The sequence below is a fragment of the Clarias gariepinus genome, chromosome 4, assembly GCF_024256425.1.
Source record: "Clarias gariepinus isolate MV-2021 ecotype Netherlands chromosome 4, CGAR_prim_01v2, whole genome shotgun sequence".
In the NCBI taxonomy this organism is placed as follows: Eukaryota; Metazoa; Chordata; class Actinopteri; order Siluriformes; family Clariidae; genus Clarias; species Clarias gariepinus.
Genome location: NC_071103.1, coordinates 6332826 through 6351814, shown reverse-complemented (window position 1 = coordinate 6351814; position 18989 = coordinate 6332826). Strand labels below are relative to the sequence as shown.

The 18989-nt window shown below is 37.9% G+C and overlaps 1 protein-coding gene across 2 annotated transcripts in view; it reads left to right on the top strand.

Annotated features, from left to right (window-relative positions):
* The window catches only part of adcy2a (adenylate cyclase 2a), a 163380-nt gene that overhangs the window by 110978 nt on the left and 33413 nt on the right, over positions 1-18989 (top strand). For both annotated transcript variants that reach the window (XR_008357924.1, XM_053494388.1), the window contains exon 4: positions 17669-17818. Coding sequence is in view for 1 of the 2 variants with exons in the window: in XM_053494388.1 (XP_053350363.1) it covers positions 17669-17818 (150 nt within the window). In the remaining variant the exon portion in view is untranslated. The remainder of the gene's footprint in view (positions 1-17668; positions 17819-18989) is intronic.

Genomic DNA, 18989 nt, shown 5'->3' with positions numbered 1-18989 from the left:
GTAAATTTATACATATACACACACACATACAGGCATTGGCAGGCTATCACCCCTTTAGATGGGTGCCAGATCCAGAGTCTTTTCATTTTTGAATGTTCCTTTTCTCCACAAAGTTGAGTTGAAATTATTCTAATAATAGTCTAATAATCATAAGAAGTAATAATAATGGGTTGTGACGCAGACCCCCTGACTTTGCTTCACAGTCCGTTTGGGTTCCCAGTACACTTTCTGTGAGAGCATTGTAGATCTTCATTCCCATCAGGCCATCTTCAACCAAGATAATTTGATTCTTATGTTCAGATCAGGTTTGAAATCGTATTGTACCGCTCCGCAAATGTGATCAGCTGCGATTTTCAGTGTCATCCTGTGCCAGAGATCCCACCTGGCTGGGGTGAAGTGTTTTATTCATTGATGTTCTTTCGAGCTGATCTTATTGATTTATTTGTACGTTTTTTTTTCTTTTCGTTTTTCCATTATGGAAAAGTATGTACCGTATATGTTCTACATTTATTTTTACATTCAAGTGAAATACTGCTCTTCAAACCTGTTTTGTATTTGTTGTATGTATTATTTAGTTAATTATGGAAATATGAATAAGAAATATTCTAATATTTTGAGATCCCTGATTTCTAATCAGTTACATCGCATATAATGAAGCTAGGATATATAAAAGTTTTATTAAAATAATAAATAAATAAATAGATTATCACTATTGATATCAATAATAATAATAATAATAATAATAATAATAATAACAATACATTCCGAGCAATTCATTACGCGACAACATTAACTGCAGCTGATACCATAACCACAAAATTTAAAGCTTTTTGACAATACTTTCATCTTCATGGTTGTATACCTTTCTGAAATATTGGTGTATGTGGGGGTAGTGAAACATGCTCGCAATGTGTAGTGTGCAGCAATCTGTGCTGTTTGTCTGGAGAGAAATAGAAGATTTGTGTCCGACCTATATGCATTATTATTATTATTATTATTATTATTATTATTATTGTTGTTGTTGTTGTTGTAATTATTATTAATATTGTAATTATCATTACATACATATACGTAACACATATTATTACTATACTACTACTACTACTACTACTACTACTACTAATAATAATAATAATATGCTTAAATCAAAATTGCATAATGTTCATTGTCCTTATATACTGCGTCGGTTAGTATAAATGGGTAAATGGAGCAGAAAGACGTCAGTACAAGGCATTCACATCCAAGGTGGATTAATTTGCATTATTTTTATGGAATTTAACTAAAACAGCACTACCAACGATGGTATAAAAATACACAGAATAATATGTAGTTTTAAATATCCAATCCTTATTCTATTTACATAATGCTTTAGGAATAGAATAGAATTTGCATATATTCAGTTTTTTTTTCCAAATAAGTAGAATAATCAGCATTTTTTTTTTTTTTGGCCAAAAAAGAGTGCCAACAAAAGATGGCAATCAGAAATTAAGCTAAACAAAGCTACTATTTAACTGTGCAAACAAAAACAGACTGCTGTGAAAATAAGTATGAGTTTTGGGAAAAGCGTGATGTAATGATACAGTAATCGTACTACAAACATAAACAATACTTATATACAATACACAACATGATATTGTTTGATTTTGTACATCCAGTGTGTAACATCTTTCTCTTCCTTAATACATGTACACACAAGCAAATCAGACGGATTCACCCCGATGACTCAGCAAGCAGCGTTGTCTCCTTTTAACTTTGCTGCGCTAACCAACAGGCATGTCATTCGTCCGAGGTTTGCCTAAAACTGAGACCTGCTATGATCAGATCAGGTCATCATGTTTTTATACAAACCCTCCCCTGCCCCTCCCAAAAAAAAGAAATTTGAATTAAAAAAGGGGGCACTAACTTTTATATAAGATTCGAAGTCAATCAATCTCCACAGCATCTCAATCATGCTCTTAGAGCTTCCATGTATAATTTAGCGAAAACACCTGTTGTCTGTCACACCGTGCGTCCCTGCATCCTGCGTGGTAGCTTTGGGTGCTAATTAATTATCTGGTGCTGATGCTACTGTAATGTGTGTGTGTGTGTGTGTGTGTGCGTGTGTGTGTGTACGTTTGTGCGTATGCGTTTGTGTGTGTGTGTGTGTGTGTGTGTGTGCAATAATCCCCGTCTATGTGGGAGGAAGTAACAGATGTCAGCTACCCACCCCTCCAAACCTACAGGGTTTATGCGGGATTATTAATGTGCTCTTTAGAGTAGTGATGAACAACAGACTGAAACGGCTTTCTGGAGTAAACAAGGAACTGATGCATACAGTCTTTTTTATACTATTTAATCTTTGCAAAGATGACATTTGCTTATGAAATTATGTATTCTTTCCCATGATGTAATATACAGAAAGATAAATGTCCTATAAAAGCACAAACCTCAAGTGTTTTAATTCTTACATAGTCATGTTCTATGAGATGTAAGCAAGCCAATGCATATTTATTTATTTATTTATTTATTATTATTATTATTATTAATAAGCTGTTGTATTTCAATCATGTACTTTGTTTTGGCAGTTATTATAAAAAAGATTTGCGACTGATCCAAGAGGCACAACCAAATATCACTATCTGAACTCAACTGAGTTTATTTCCCTGATGGATTGATCCATCACGTCCAACAAGCTGTCAGTCTGAACACTAAACTCATTTGTAAATTTAGATCAAGTAAATTGCAGAAAAATGTATTAATCACTAGAGCATCATTGGTATGACATTTTACATCTGTTTGTGAATAAACAAGACAGGGAGGACGAGCCAGGTCTGATGTACTGGACGTTGTCATGTTTGGGTTTTTCTCAAGTTAAGAAAAAGCATGTATGTTTATGAAATGGAGGACATGCTTAATTGTTTGTGAGGATTTTTTGTTCCAGCTTTTAACAAGTCTTTATCTTAAAATATCATCGTCTTATCATTTATACACTTTATCCTATATACAGGGTCACAGGGGACCTGGAGCCTATCCCAGGAGAGGTGGGAGTACTTTGTGGATGGGGTGCCAATCCTTTCCTACTACAGGCAATTTGGGAATGCTAAGTAGCCTAATCTGCATGTCTGTGGTCTATGGGAATAAACTGGAATATTCGGAAGAAAACCCATCAAGCATAGAATAACATGCAAACCCCATGCACATAGTGCTAACCACTATGCCACCAAAAGAATTATAGGATTATAGCTTAAAATTTATGAACATTTACTTAATTCTAAAGAAAATATTATATGTTGTTGTTGTTGTTGGTCTTTTGGCTGCTCCTGGGGGCTCACCACAGTGGAATATCCAGTCCGCACAACAACTTAGCACAGGTTTTACGCCGGATGCCCTTCCTGACGCAACCCTCCCATTCTATCCGGGCTTGGGCTGGCACTGCGTCCAGTGGCAGTGGCTATTGTATATGCAACTATTATTAGTATATATAACCTTTCTGAAAAGCCCGGAGAGAGAAAAGCTCATAAGCATCATGTTTTAGTGTGTTAATATACAGTTCTCCCACTTTCTTAATGTTTGCTTGGCGTCCATCTGTGTGTTCTGGTGTTTTGTTTTTTCTCCATCACTGTTTATGCTGAAAGGTTATGTATCAGCAAGAGTGTCTCAGCCACCATGACCTTTCATGGCACCCATATTCTGAATGACCTTTAACCAATTAATTATAAGTGGATTAGCACACACCTCTTCAAATAATTTGGTTAAATGCTTAGCAGGGCAAATCTTTAACTGGATAAAGGACATAAATGCAGCAATAAGGGTGCATTAGTAAATTAGTAGTTTACCTTATATGGTTGGGTTTGCACATACATTATGAATGCTCAGTGGTTAAGGCATTGGACTACGGTTCAGAAGATCCCAGGTTCAAACCCCACAACCACCAAGTTGCCACTGTTGGGCCCTTAAGCAAGGCCCTTAACCCTCAACTGCTCAGATGTGTAATGAGATAAAAATGTAAGTGACTCTGGATAAGAGCGTCTGCCAAATGCCTAAATGTAAATGTCTGTCTATGATTGAATTTATTGCAAAATGTAAATCTGAAAGTTAAGTCATGTCAAGTGGACTTCTTATATGGAACTAGATTGGGGCACACTAAAAGTAAATTTACATATATATATATATATATATATTTATTTATTTTTTATTTTTTATTTTTTAAACAATTTGTGTTCAATTCTTTCTGCTGAATAAAAGTGTTAAACCAACTGACATTTCCAGAAGACTTTGTACAGTGCCTCATCACCGGTCGAGGAAGCTTGCACTTATTCCAGTGAGTCAGCATTCAGCAAGTGGAGCATCTGATCCTAGAAAATCGATAAATAAACTTGTGAAAGAAACACATCTATCTTTGGGAACTGTACACACAACCATTCACCAACACTACTTGCACATTACAGAAACTCAGCTGGAAGTGACTGCCAGATCCCCCATACAGGCCTGACCTCGCTTCAAGCCACATGTTTGGGCCATTAAAGGAAGTCCTGGGAGGCCAGCATTTCAAATGTCAAGCAGACAGAACTGTAACGGCTCTGGCATACTGACAAAACTTTCTACCTTGATGGTATCCAAGCACTAGTGACACGCTGGGATAAGTGCCTTAGTGTAGCAGGGGATTATATAGAGAAATAAAAATATTTTTCAGTTTTACAGTTATAACTGTGTTTCTGTGTTCCATTTTTCTGCATTGTGACTTAAACACAATGTAATGCTCCCTCTCATTATAAACTACACAAATTTTGCAAGGTCTACAATAGTAGAAGCTTCATGAATGTTGGGATATGAAACATATGACCCGTGACTGTGTTAACTGCTAGCTGACAGCAAGCCATCTGCAGATCAATAATTGTTGTGAAATCAAGTATGTGAACAGATGGTCTGCATCACTGATGGCCTGCACCGAGCCATTTCCTGACAAGTACTGAAAGAAAACTAAAGTGCCATTTCATTCCCGTTAGATGGGGTTGGCTGAATTTTAATTTTGACATCAGAGGAGTGACCGTGCATTATTAATATATTGGAGCATGCACAATATCTGGTAATAAAAAGTCTAAAAACTCCTATGTTAACATTGCTGGGTTTGGGGATATAAGAGCGTACTTTCGGGATGTACTGTTAGTACTATGCAAAAGTCTTGGGCTCATGTAAATAACTGCTGTAAAGACCAGGATGTCTTCAAAACAGTTTATATAATATTCAAAAACAATGGTATAAAAACAGTAAACAATAATGAATAAAACAAAGTAAATAATTGGTGTGACGACCCTTTGCTTAAAATATACTTTTAGGTTGTGCAGTTTTATAAGGAAATTAGCTCCTTCTTTTGTACTGAACATCCTGCAGAATGAGCCACAGTCTTTCTAAGGACTTAACGCATGCACAACCCAGGAGCTTTCTAACTCAGTGTGTCCTCACAATTTGGCAAAACATGAATAAAATATTTTTTTTTCTCTGGAGTAAAGCCTTGTGTCTTTCCTCCCTACCCCATCACCCAGACTCTGTAATGAAATAATGCATTACTTAATTCTCAGGAGCTCAGTCTCATTATAAAAGAAAATGTTTTTTTATGCAAGTATATTATTGTAGTTTCTTTCTTTCTTCGCACCTAAAATTTCTAATCGTTTTTCACTTGGTTTCTGCATCATGTCTATAAGGAAAATTCACTTTTAAACATTTTTTAGACATTCCTTTTTACGACTTTGGTGCATGTGTAAAAAAAAAAAAAATGCTTTTCCTCCCTCTTCCATTTTTGTACTGGGTTTAAACAAGCCAATTACAGTAGTACTTTTTTGTGACATCATATAAGAAGACACAATTTCTTTTGCTGAGCTTGCTGAGCTCCGCTCACCTCTGCTCAACTCTGCTGTTCTCTATAGAGGAGTTTGCATGTCAGTTGGACTTCGGAGGGTTTCTGAGACCAGATCTTCTTCTTCTTTGTCTTTCGGCTGTTCCCTTTCAGGGGTCGCCACAGCGAATCATCTGCCTCCATCTAACCCTATCCTCTGCATCCTCTTCTCTCACACCAACTAACTTCATGTCCTCTCTCACTGCATCCATAAATCTCCTCTTTGGTTTTCCTCTAGACCTCCTGCCTGGCAGTTCCAACCTCAGCATCCTTCTACCGATATATTCACCATCTCTCCTCTGAACATGCCCAAACCACCTCAATCTGGCCTCTCTGACTTTATCTCCAAAACATCTAACGTGGGTTGTCCCTCTAATAAACTCATTCTTAATCCTATCCATCCTTGTCACTCCCAAAGAGAACCTTAACATCTTCAGCTCTGCTACCTCCAACTCTGCCTCCTGTCTTTTCTTCAGCGCCACTGTCTCTAAGCCGTAGAGCATCGCTGGTCTCACCACTGTCCTGTACACCTTTCCTTTCATTCTCGCTGATACTCTTTTATCGCACAACACACCTGACACTTTTCTCCATCCATTCCAACCTGCCTGTACCCGCCTCTTCACCTCCTTTCCACACTCTCCGTTGCTCTGGACCGTTGACCCCAAGTACTTAAAATCCTGCACCTTCTTTACCTCTGCTCCCTGTAGCCTCAACGATCCTCCTGGGTCCCTCTCATTCACACACATGTATTCCGTCTTGCTGCGGCTAACCTTTATTCCTCTGCTTTCCAGAGCATACCTCCACCTCTCCAAATTTTCCTCCACCTGTTCCCTGCTCTCGCTACAGAGCACAATGTCATCTGCAAACATCATAGTCCATGGGGACTCCTGTCTTACCTCATCTGTCATCCTGTCCATCACCAGAGCAAACAAAAAGGGGCTTAGAGCCGATCCTTGATGCAGACCCACCTCCACCTTAAACTCTTCTGTCACACCTACAGCACATCTTACCACTGTCTTACAGCTCTCATACATGTCCTGCACCACTCTAACATACTTCTCTGCCACTCCAGACTTCCTCATACAATACCACAGCTCCTCTCTTGGCACCCTGTCATACGCTTTCTCTAAATCTAAAAAGACACAATGCAACTCCCTGTTACCTTCTCTGTACTTCTCTGCCAGCATCCTCAAAGCAAATACTGCATCTTATGTACTCTTTCTAGGCATAAAACCATATTGCTGCTCACAAATGCTCACTTCCACCCTTAACCTAGCTTCCACTACTCTTTCCCACAGCTTCATTGTCTGGCTCATTAGCTTTATACCTCTATAATTGCCACAGCTTTGCACATCTCCCATGTTCTTAAAAATTGGCACCAATACACTTCTCCTCCATTCCTCTGGAATTCTCTCACTCTCCAAGATCTTGTTAAACGAACTTGTCAAAAACTCTACTGCCACCTCTCCTAAGCACTTCCATACCTCCACAGGTATGTCATCAGGACCAACAGCCTTTCCACTCTTCATCCTCTTCAACGCCCTTCTTACCTCACTTCTACCAATATTTGCTACTTCCTGTTCCACAACAGTCACCTCTTCTACTCTTTGTTCTCTTTCGTTTTCCTCATTCATCAACTCCTTAAAGTACTCCTTTCATCTTCCCATCACCCTTCTGGCATCTGTCAGTACATTTCCATCTCTATCTTTAATCACTCTAACCTGCTGCACATCCTTCCCATCTCTATCTCTCTGCCTTGACAACCTGTACAGATCCCCCTTTCCCTCCTTACTGTCTAGCCTAGCATACAAGTCCTCATATGCTCTTTGTTTGGCCTTTGCCACCTCTACCTTCACCTTACTCTGCATCTCCCTGTACTCCTGTCTACTCTCTTTAGTCCTCTCAGTGTCCCACTTCTTCTTAGCTAGCCTCTTTCCCTGTATACACTCCTGGACTTCCTCATTCCACCACCAAGTCTCCTTGTCCACTTTCCCCTTACCTGATGATACACCAAGTACCCTCCTACCTGTCTCCCTGATCACATTGGCTGTAGTTGTCCAGTCAACTGAAAGCACTTCCTGACCACCCATAGCCTGTCTCAACTCCTCCCTAAAGACTTCACAACATTCTTCCTTTCTCAGCTTCCACCACTTTGTCCTCTGCTCTGCCTTTGTCCTCTTCGCCTTCCTTACCACCAGGGTTATTTTACACACCACCATTCTGTGTTGTCTGGCTACACTCTCCCCTACCAACACTTTGCAGTCACTGATCTCTTTCAGGTTACAACGTTGACACAAGATGTAGTCGACCTGAGTGCTTCTGCCTCCACTCTTATATGTCACCCTATGTTCCTGCCTCTTCTGGAAGAAAGTATTTACTACTGCCACTTCCATCCTCTTTGCAAAGTCCACCACCATCTGTCCTTCTACATTCCTGTCCTGAAGGCCAAACCTGCCCATCACATTTTCATCACCTCTGTTCCCTTCCCCAACATGTCCATTGAAGTCTGCACCAATCACCACTCTTTCACCTCTGGGGATGCTCTGCATCACTTCATCTAACTCACTCCAGAATTTCTCCTTCTCTTTTAACTCACATCCTACCTGTGGGGCATAACCACTAACAACATTTAACATCACGCCTTCAATTTCCAGCTTCAGACTCATCACCCTATCTGATACTCTCTTCACCTCTAGAACATTCCTTACAAACTCCTCTTTCAGAATAACTCCTACTCCATTTCTTTTCCTATCCACACCATGGTAAAACAATTTGAACCCTGATCCTAAGCTTCTAGCCTTGCTACCTTTCCACCTGGTCTCCTGTACACACAGTATATCCACCTTTCTTCTCTGCATCATATCAACCAACTCTCTTCCCTTCCCTGTCATGGTCCCAACATTTAAAGTCCCTACTATCACTCCTAAACTCTTGCCTTTCCTCTTCTCTCTCTGCTTACGAACACGCCTTCCTCCTCTCCTTCTTCGACCAACAGTAGCCCAATTTCCACCAGCACCCTGTAGGTCAACAGCACCAGTGGCGGTCGTTGTTAACCCGGGCCACGACCGATCCGGTATGGGAATTATATTCTTGATTCGCATCATTGATTTGGCAAATGTTTTACGTCGGATGCCCTTCCTGACACAACCCTCTGCATTTATCCAGACTTGGGACTGGCACAAGAAGACACTGGATTGCGCCCCCCCGTGGTTGCATTGTTTCTGAGACCAGATAACTTGGTAAAAACTAAAAGGAAAATACAGGATGTTTTAAGATCATAGAATGTTTTTTTCTTGTTTTAATAAAAAAAAAAAAAAAAAAATTTAATAGGAATGTGTAGACTCTTTATGTCTACTTATCTGAACCACTAAAAATGATATTCACTTGGAGCTGCTGTCATAGAACATAAACTGATGTTCTATCAGACCTATCAGAATTAATCAATTGATAGCACTGGAGTATTTATTGTATCTGCCAACAAGGATCTTTAAAATTGGTAAAAAAGAGCTTTATACAAAATTTAATTAGCCAGCTAGCTTTAGCTAGCACACTTAATAGGCATCCTTTGACGACTTCACCTTTAGTGGAACACTTTTGTGAAAACGTTTAGAAAAATATTGGACTCAGTGCCTATGTAATATATATAAAGTTTGTTCTCTATCGCCACAGCCGTAATATTTGTGATGAAAATCTTAGATATTATCCTCAAGACAGACCTGGCAAACTCTGAGGCATGAAGTATTCAATTCAATTCAATTCAATTTTATGTATATAGCGCTTTTAACAATGGTCATTGTCTCAAAGCAGCTTCGCAAAAAATTAAAGATTTTTTTTTTTTTCAGAAAAGGAAAGAAAAGAAAACATTTGGAAGTGTGTATGGGTGAGAAAAATGTGTCTAGATAATAATTAGATGAATGAATGATGAATGAAATGTCTCTGATGAGCAAGCCAAGGGTGACGGCGACAGTGGCAAGGAAAAACTCCCTGAGATGGCAATAGGAAGAAACCTTGAGAGGAACCAGACTCAACAGGGAACCCATCCTCATCTGGGTGATAACAGATAGAAATAACATCATGTGTGTTGTGCAGGTGAAAGTTCAATATAACAGAAGTTGTGTAGATTAACATGAAGTCCAGTTCAGCACAGGGAGTCAGTAGGTGCAGAGGGCAGATGGGGTCTGGGTCACTGGAAGCACAGGAGCAGGATGTGTAGCTCCAGCCATCATAAAGCAGAATCCAGCTGGAGCTGGTCCTTCTCTGGATGGCTTAGAAACCTCGCAGGGTTGGCCTTTGTCTACTGAAGCTGGCACAATCTCCAGATGCCTCGGGATGGGTAGAAAAATACAGAAAAGATGGAGAGAATTAGCGTAGTTGCCATTCAGGATAGATGTACAGTACTGTATGAGGTTATGGGATGAGTTACGCGTATGCCAGATTAAAGAGATGCGTCTTAAGTCTACTTTTGAATTGGGAAACCGTGTCTGCTCCCCGAACAGTGTCTGGAAGGCTATTCTAAAGTTTTGGAGACAAATATGAAAATGCCCTGCCCCCTTTTGTAGATTTAAAAGTTCTGGGAATTACCAGAAGTCCAGAGTTTTGTGATCTTAAGGAACGTGGTGGATTATAGCGTATCAGAAGACTGGTTAGGTATGTGGGAGCTAAACCATTTAAAGCCTTGTATGTAAGTAGTACTATTTTGTAATTAATTTTAAATTGAACAGGTAGCCAGTGCAGGGATGATAATATAGGTGTTATATGATCATATTTTCTGGATCTAGTGTGAACCCCCCGCGGCTACATTTTGGACTAACTGAAGCTTGTTTATTGAGGATGCAGGACAACCACCTAGTAATGGATTACAATAGTCCAGACACACTCGGTTAATCTAGACAACTTGGGTATTTCATCTGGTTTTGTTGAGATGTATAATTGGGTATCATCAGCATAACAATGGAAACTAATCCTATGTCTTCTAATGATGTTTCCCAAGGGAAGCATGTATATTAAGAACAGCAGAGGTCCTAAAACTGACCCTTGTGGGACCCCATATTTCACTGGCATTACATCAGACGGTACTCCATTTATATCTACAAAATGGTATCGATCAGACAGGTAGGATCTAAACCATTTTAATGCCTGCCCCTGAATACCTATATGATTTTGTAGGCGATCTATGAGAATATTATGATCTATGGTGTCGAATGCAGCACTAAGATCGAGTAAGACTAGTATTGAGATGCAGCCTTGGTACTATTATGGGGCCTGAAACCTGACTGAAATTCTTCTAGGATGTTGTTTTCCTGCAAAAATGTGCATATTTGAGCTGATACTACTTTTTCTAATATTTTTGATATGAACGGAAGGTTTGAAATCGGTCTGTAATTTATTATTTCATTCGCGTCCAAATTAGATTTTTTAAGAAGCGGCTTAATAACTGCCAGCAAGGTTTAGGGACGTGACCTAGATATAATGAAGAATTAATAATGTTTAGAAGTGGCTCTCCAACTGTAAGCATCATTTTTTAAAAAAATCTGGTTGGTATTGGGTCTAACAGGCACGTTGTTGATTTAGCTGAGATGATAAGTTTATACAGCTCTTCCTGTCCTATACCTGTAAAGCACTGAAAATGTAAATGTGAAGCTCTAGGCAACTAAATCATGAGATGCTATTAGAGGTTGAACTTCCGTTATTTTCTTCCTTATGCTATCGATTTTTTCATTAAAGAAGTCCATAAAATCTTCACTACTAAAATGTTGTGGAGTAATCTCTGCAGGCATCTTAGGTTTTGTTAGGCAAGTATGCACAAGTTATTTTAATCATTTCAATGGCATTTCCATTCAACTAAAGACTTTCACAACTTTTCCAAAAGAATCGTTGAACTGCATAAATATCAGTCAATGGGAAGTGTATGATGTCAGAGGCTGTGATTTATGAACAGGATTAAGACTGAGAGGTTTTCACAGACTGTAAACTTGTGTGTATCAGCGCCAGAAGCCAGAAGAATGAAAAGCTTTACTGTTTGTCAAGTGTCTCAATGTGAATAATTAAATTCCATGAGAGAGCTCAGTTGCATGAAGGCAACAGCAGACTCTGTTTATTTACTGCAGGCTACAGTAATGTCACAGGTCTGTTTCTGCATCTCTGTTTTTACATGCAAATTTTTCAGGCAAAATTTAAAATTAATTACTGGCTTCTGGCTGTTTGTTTTAAACCTAAGCTTTTTTTTAATGATTATTTATTTATTTATTTATTTATTTATTTATTTTCAGAAGATGGTTTATACAATAATAATAATAATAATAATAATTATTATTATTATTATTATTATTGACTAACACATAATATTATAACTATTTAAAGACATTTTATTAATTAACACAACACAACAGTAAAATAGTAGTCTTGTGTTTTTAAATTATTGACATCCTTAAAGAATACACTAAATACAAGGTTAAACCTATGTATAAACAAAACTGGTGAATGAAGGCATAAAAGCAGTATTTACAAAAGACTTCAAGCACAGACCAGTGATGTGACTCTTAGTTGCAATAAAGCTTTTTTTTTTTTTTTTATAAATTTAGTCCTGTCCGATTCTTTTTTCCCCGATTTTTCTCCCCAATCTAGTCGTGGCAAATTCCTCCCCGTCACTAGGGGGCTCCCACTACTACCACCACTCAGTCGGGAGGACGAAAGCTATCCCGTGTTTCCTCCGAACCACGTGACGCGAGCCGACCGCATCTTTTCGAACTGCTCGCTCGTTAGGGGCGGAGTAACACACTCGGAGGAAAGCGCTAGCCGCTCCTTCCATGTGCGCGAGCTCACAGACGCCCCTGATTGGCTGTAGAGCCGTGGTTAATGTGGGAGCACAAGTACCTCTCATCCCTCCCCCCCGAGAGAGCTCGGCCAATCAGCTCTCTCTGTGCCTCCGGCTGTGAGAGGAAAACAGCATCACCCGGGGTTCGAACCAGCGATCTCCGGATGATAGGGCGTGCGCTTTACCACTGCGCCACTCGGAGGCCTTCAATAAAGCTTTTGAATGGTGCAAATATTTTTAAGGAGTTCCAGTGCACCTTCAGAGAGTGGGACACCTAATTTTTCTTAGGATAACTTGTCACCAACTCAGTAGAGACACTTGTGTCTGTGGAAACTGTATATCCAATCAATCATTCACCAACACCACTGAGAAAACTTTCTACCCTGATGGTGTCCAGGCACTAGTGAAACACTGGGATAAGTGCATAAGTGTAGCAGAGTTATATAAGGAGAAATAAAGGCAGATTTTACTTTAATTTGCATAACTATGTTCTGCTATTCTGCCCGGTTTGACTTACTGGATACGCCTATTTTGAATATCAGTAATTTATTTATGTTAGTTAGCATTTTTCCTAGAAAATACCTTAAAAGCATACATTGCCCACTCAGTGATGATTGTAAAGTTACAGATTCAGAAGTTTAGTTGTTTCATGAGGTTGCCAAGTTTAGATAAGTTGGCGCCATATGAAAGAAATAGCATAAATGAAGATTTCTAGTTTTTTAGAATTATTATTATTATTATTATTATTTCTTGTTATAATAAACTTTGTTTTCAAGAATGATATCTCAGTACATTAAACACAAAACCCAAGCACAAACCTAACCAAATGAGCCTGCTAATTTGTCTGATTTTTTTTTTCTGACATGTTTCATATCAAATTCACATTCAAATTGCAGTTTGAGGTGTTAGTAGCTTATATACTTTTTTACTTGCTGTGGCCTCACAGTGCCTTTGGAAATAAAGATTCCATATAAAAAAAAGATTCTGAGTAACGTGCAGGTATTAAATATGCAAAATTCCATTTATGAATTTGGAAAATCATACCAGCCTTTAAGTTTAAATACCTAAATTTATCAAAATTTTATCCCAGGATCAGAACAATGGTATTACAACAATATTGTTGCAGGTGTAAAATCAAGGGGCAACCTCCGGTTCTGAAAAATGAAGCCACCATGGTAGCCAACAACTTTACAACAGAAACAAATATGTTTGCAGTCTGGTATTAAATAGCCCGGTCTCAATAGCTTGGTTTTGCATTCTTGATTGTACAGGGTTGACTTTTTATGTAACTCATTAGTTAAAATTACATTAAGCCATAACGCTATACATAATGACAGTTGTGGCTAATTTAAGTAATTCAAATTGCTAGCTGTCTGTTATGCATCACTTTAGAAAATAGGCTTATTGAAACCGCTGTAGTTTAACTTAACACAAGAAATGTTAGAGATGAAATGGGGCGATGTGTAGGGCATGGATGACACAGCTTCATCAAATCCAAAATGATGTTATCATATAATTTAACATTAGCCAAATTAGCATTTTAGGTACACTAAAGCTAAATTTACTAGCTCGTTAAAACTGAGATAAGTAGATGTGTTCCAACCCACATCCACATGCTGCCCATAAAGCCATTTATGGTTAAACCTAAGTTGAGGTGGACTCCCTGCCAAGGTGGCAATAGCAAGAGCTCCCATGGTCAAAACTTCTCTTTAAAAACACTAGGGTTATTTTGTGGTCACAGCGGATTTGTCCAGTTGTTTTTATGCAGTGTATGCATAAACGTTGTGTCAAATATTCATCATATATTTGCATGTCTGATGCAGATATTATCTAAACAGACACTCATGGCTACAGACTGTTGCAACATGACTTATTTGAAGTTCCTGAGATGTTTCTTTGGATCTGAACACACCACTAGACTTAAAACTAATAATTCAGGAATGTGTTATTATTATTATTATTATTATTATTATTATTAATTGTTATTATTATTAATTATTAATTAGTTGTTAATTGTTTAATTGTTGTTTGTTAATTTGTTTTTTCAGATGCTCAGAAAAATTCCAGCAGGTTTCATGCACTTGTTATGTAAATTTAGAGTAAGGAAATGACTCAGTTACTATTCAAGGAATATAAGTAAAATTGACTTCTCTCAGCACTTGCTTTAACACACCGTCATTAGTTTTAAAAGTTTTAAAGCAGCTGTCAGATTTCACCTGTCAAACAGCACTTGCCCACCTTGAGGCCAAGCAAATAGGGAGGATTTTATACCTAAAGTCAGAAATGTGGGGTCTCTCCAGAAATATACTGTAATAATAATCTGATCTTAGACAACATTGTTTTCTGCATTCTGGCAACTTTAAAATAACAGACCTGGACCTAACCTCTGATTCTGGCACCTTCTCAAAGATGCTTCCTTACAGAATATATGCAGTACCGTTAGCAACTTTGAATATTTCTATATTTAAAGTGAGTTCTTAGCTAAATTACTTAACTCTCGACTACCTTCAGTAGCTGCCCAGGATGGATCCATGCTTTTGTGTCATTTATGCCAGATTCTGACCCTACTCACCAAATCAAGCAACAGAAAATACGGCTTATTAGACAAGGCAACATTTTTCTAATCTTTTATTGTCCAAATTTGGTGAGCCAAAATTGTGAATTATAGCCTTAGTTTCCTGTTCTTAGCTGACAGGAGTGGCACCTAGCGTGGTCTTCTACTGTAGCCCATCAGCTAAGATTTAATGTATTGTGTGTGCAATGTGAGTGATTGTGTGTGCAAGACAGTTTCACCCTAGAGAGCTCCCTTACACTGCGTATATTTTCTCTTTCTGATCATTTTCTCTAAACCCTAGAGATGGTTGTTTGTGACAATCCCAGTAGATTAAGAATAGCAGTTTAGGAAATACTCAGACCAGCCCGCCTGGCAACAACAACCAAAGTCACGCTTAAAGTCACTTTTCTTCACCTTTCTTCCTCTTCACTTTATTTAGATGCCAGACCATTGAGTTACTGCCAAGTGATTGCTTTAGAGCGGTTTAACACCAGTACCTAATGAATGCCTGATTGGTTTATACAGTAGTGTACCTACTGTAGCAACAGTTAATTTCACCCATATTCTCATATTTTACTCAACCACTATTCTTTAAGAAATACTACTTTTCTGTAATTAGCTGGAAATGAGTCATCCGTTCCTATATAGATCAGAATCTTACTTTCATTTATTGTAGGTTCATAATATAGGATATTTTAATTCAGCTGTAAAATTTTACAGGGATTGTTCCCAGTTTATAGTATACTGCATTATTGCTGTAAATCTAATTTCTGAGCCATTACAAAGGCCCTGCTGGCTACTTAGCTCAAAGCAGTCACTTATTGCTCTTTTTAGGAATACTTCCTTTCATCAATGCACCCTGCAGAGTTTGTAGAAAACTTTTGCTTTGGCCAATGATGGCCACAGGAGAAACCTCTCCTAGTCAGCAGAAGAAAGGTTGGTAAAACATTGTGTCCTGATGGCACAAACTTTGTCATTGTTGTAGTACAATGAAATTATGTTGAGAGAAACCAGCAGCAATAAAGATAAAGTAAATTAGACTAAAAAAGATAAAAAATTATGCAAAAAATATTAATGTATACGTATGTATAAGTAAGTATATAATGTACTGTATGTGCAGATGGTAAAAACAGTGCAGTACAAACAGGTATTGTCAGTCAGAAGAAAGTACTGTATTAGACACAAATGATAATAACTGTTTTGTTTTTTTGACCCAGAAAGCAGGAACCCCTAATGCATTTCCCGTCAAGAGGATTCAATCCAACAAAATGTAGTCATACAGTTCATACATTTTTGCATATGCAAACAGCTATAGATTTCCTAATTTGGTACAATTTGCTTTGAGTCATTTTTATGTCAATAGCAATAACTCTGGACTGTTAATGTCTCGAAAGCTAATTTGGCCAGACAGTGAATCAAAACATGAACAGGATGGGTGTTTAAGTTGTGACTGAAGCAAATCGGCTGTGTGTATCAGCCAGCCCATCCAAGTCTGATGCTCTTGCCTTAAACCCTTAGGGGGGGAAAAAAACAAAAAAAGAAAAGCCATCTTATACCCAGTGGACGTGAGCCTTTGATGCTCTTTACAGCACAAAAGCGAAGTTAAAAATGGTTGTCTAAAGACGAGATAAAAGGCATAGAAGAATCAGAGACACAGCCTTCCAGGGACGTAATTGAACAATGAAGGATGAAATGGGGAAGAAAGGAGAAGGACACAGCTGCGGTTCTTCTTTCTGGGCTGCTAACACCAAAACCAATAACTGTGCTTCACTCCAGCTGAGAACGTGATTGGATTGTTGGTCTGTTCTGGTCAGAAACAGTCATGCTTTGAGCCTTGAGGCTTGGGATAGTGAAATTGTAAGGGGGAAAAAGCAAAGCGTTTTAGTGATCAAACCTCATGAGTACTGCCATTGATGAAATGTGAATTGTAGTCATGTGATGCACAAGCAACTCTCTAAAAAATGAAATAATGGGATGGGCATTTTCTGTAAAACACGGGAAACATTGGGATAAATGTGATAACCCTACTCATCCACATCAAATCTGTTGTTTTTTTGTGTTCTTCTCCCAAAAGGGCAGTATGCAATGTCAGAGATTAAATTTCCTAATATTCAAAATTTATGGATTATGATTATGCCTTGTTATTTCTTCTTATATTCTAATTGATTGTGTAATGCTGCTTTTCCACAATGACAATTGTTAAAAGCACTATACAAATAAAAATGTAATAGAATAAAATTGAATTATTTGAACACACATACTATAAAAGCAATACTTCTTGGAATTTCAATACAATAGGATGTTTGGCCATAAGCGCTTCTCCAAGACTCAAATACAGTAATGACAAAAAAAAAAAAAAAGGCATTAGGAACCAGGTATAGGAATGCTTCATCTCATGTCCTGTTTGTTTCTGTTAACATTTCCCCAGATTCTGGCCAACGTAATAATTTTTATCTGTGGGAACATGGCAGGAGCATACCACAAACACCTGATGGAGCTAGCGTTGAAGCAGACTTACCACGACACCTGCAACTGCATCAAGTTACCCATCAAGCTGGAGTTTGAGAAGCGGCAACAGGTTTGCTTAAAAACGTTATCCAATCTATTGACCTTTTCACCTTTTAAACAGTCATAGCTCGCTATCTAAAACAAGGTGCTAAAAGAGTGAGGTGGGAAAAGTCTCTTAAAACTGTGAAACTTTTTTTTTTTTTTTTTTGCCATGTAGGTCATCTGAGATTTCCTGGATATTTAGTAGAGAAAACGGATAGATCACATGAAGGGCAAATAAGAGTAATTCTGCCATTATAATCCTGGTGACATTTTCATTTCATGCAGTATTAATTCTGGTCTAGGTGTCCTGGAGGTTCTTATAAAATGTTAACGATGCTTAATAGAATCTAGAGGTTTTTAACAGCTTACAGTCTCTTCGTCTGTAACGCCAGCGCAGAGTCTTTTTATTTCAAGGGAGAACCAAGGTTTCCCAACATTTTGAACGTATATAGATAGATAGATAGATAGATAGATAGATAGATAGATAGATAGATAGATAGATAGATAGATATTTAAAAAAAACAAATAAGATAAAGAAAGATAAAAAAATATTAAAACATTAGTGCAGGGTTTCCCAACCCTTCACTATATATATATATATATATATATATATATATATATATATATATATATATATATATATATATATATAGTGCAGTAGTAAGTGTATATATATATATATATATATATATATATATATATATATATGAGAGAGAGAGAGAGAGAGAGAGAGAGAGAAAAGCCTTATTCACACCTCATGTGACTCCAAGGTTGAGAACCTACTCATTAATCAATTTTCTGCTGAATAAGCCTTTTTTCTTTTTTTGCACCCTATAAAGTATGCATTTTGTATATCATAGACTCTTGTGTGCAGTTTGCATGATGAGCTGCAGTCACCACAGTCAGAGCTGAGGATCAGCAAAACTGTAACTAAAGGCTCAACTACAGTAGTACCAAAAATAAAGTCATTAAGCACCAGGTATAGGCGTATTTTCTCTTTTAATTTTTTTCTGCAAGATATGAATTTGAGTGAGAAACTGTACTCCGTCACCACCTTCTGTCTGATAGTTTGATATCACCATAATCCTCTATGTAATGCTGAAATGTATGCTTGTAAAAAATAAAAATACATATTGTAAAAATTAAATCAGCTTATCCTTTAAGCAATGGCTGGATGTTTAGTACAGGATGTAATGCAC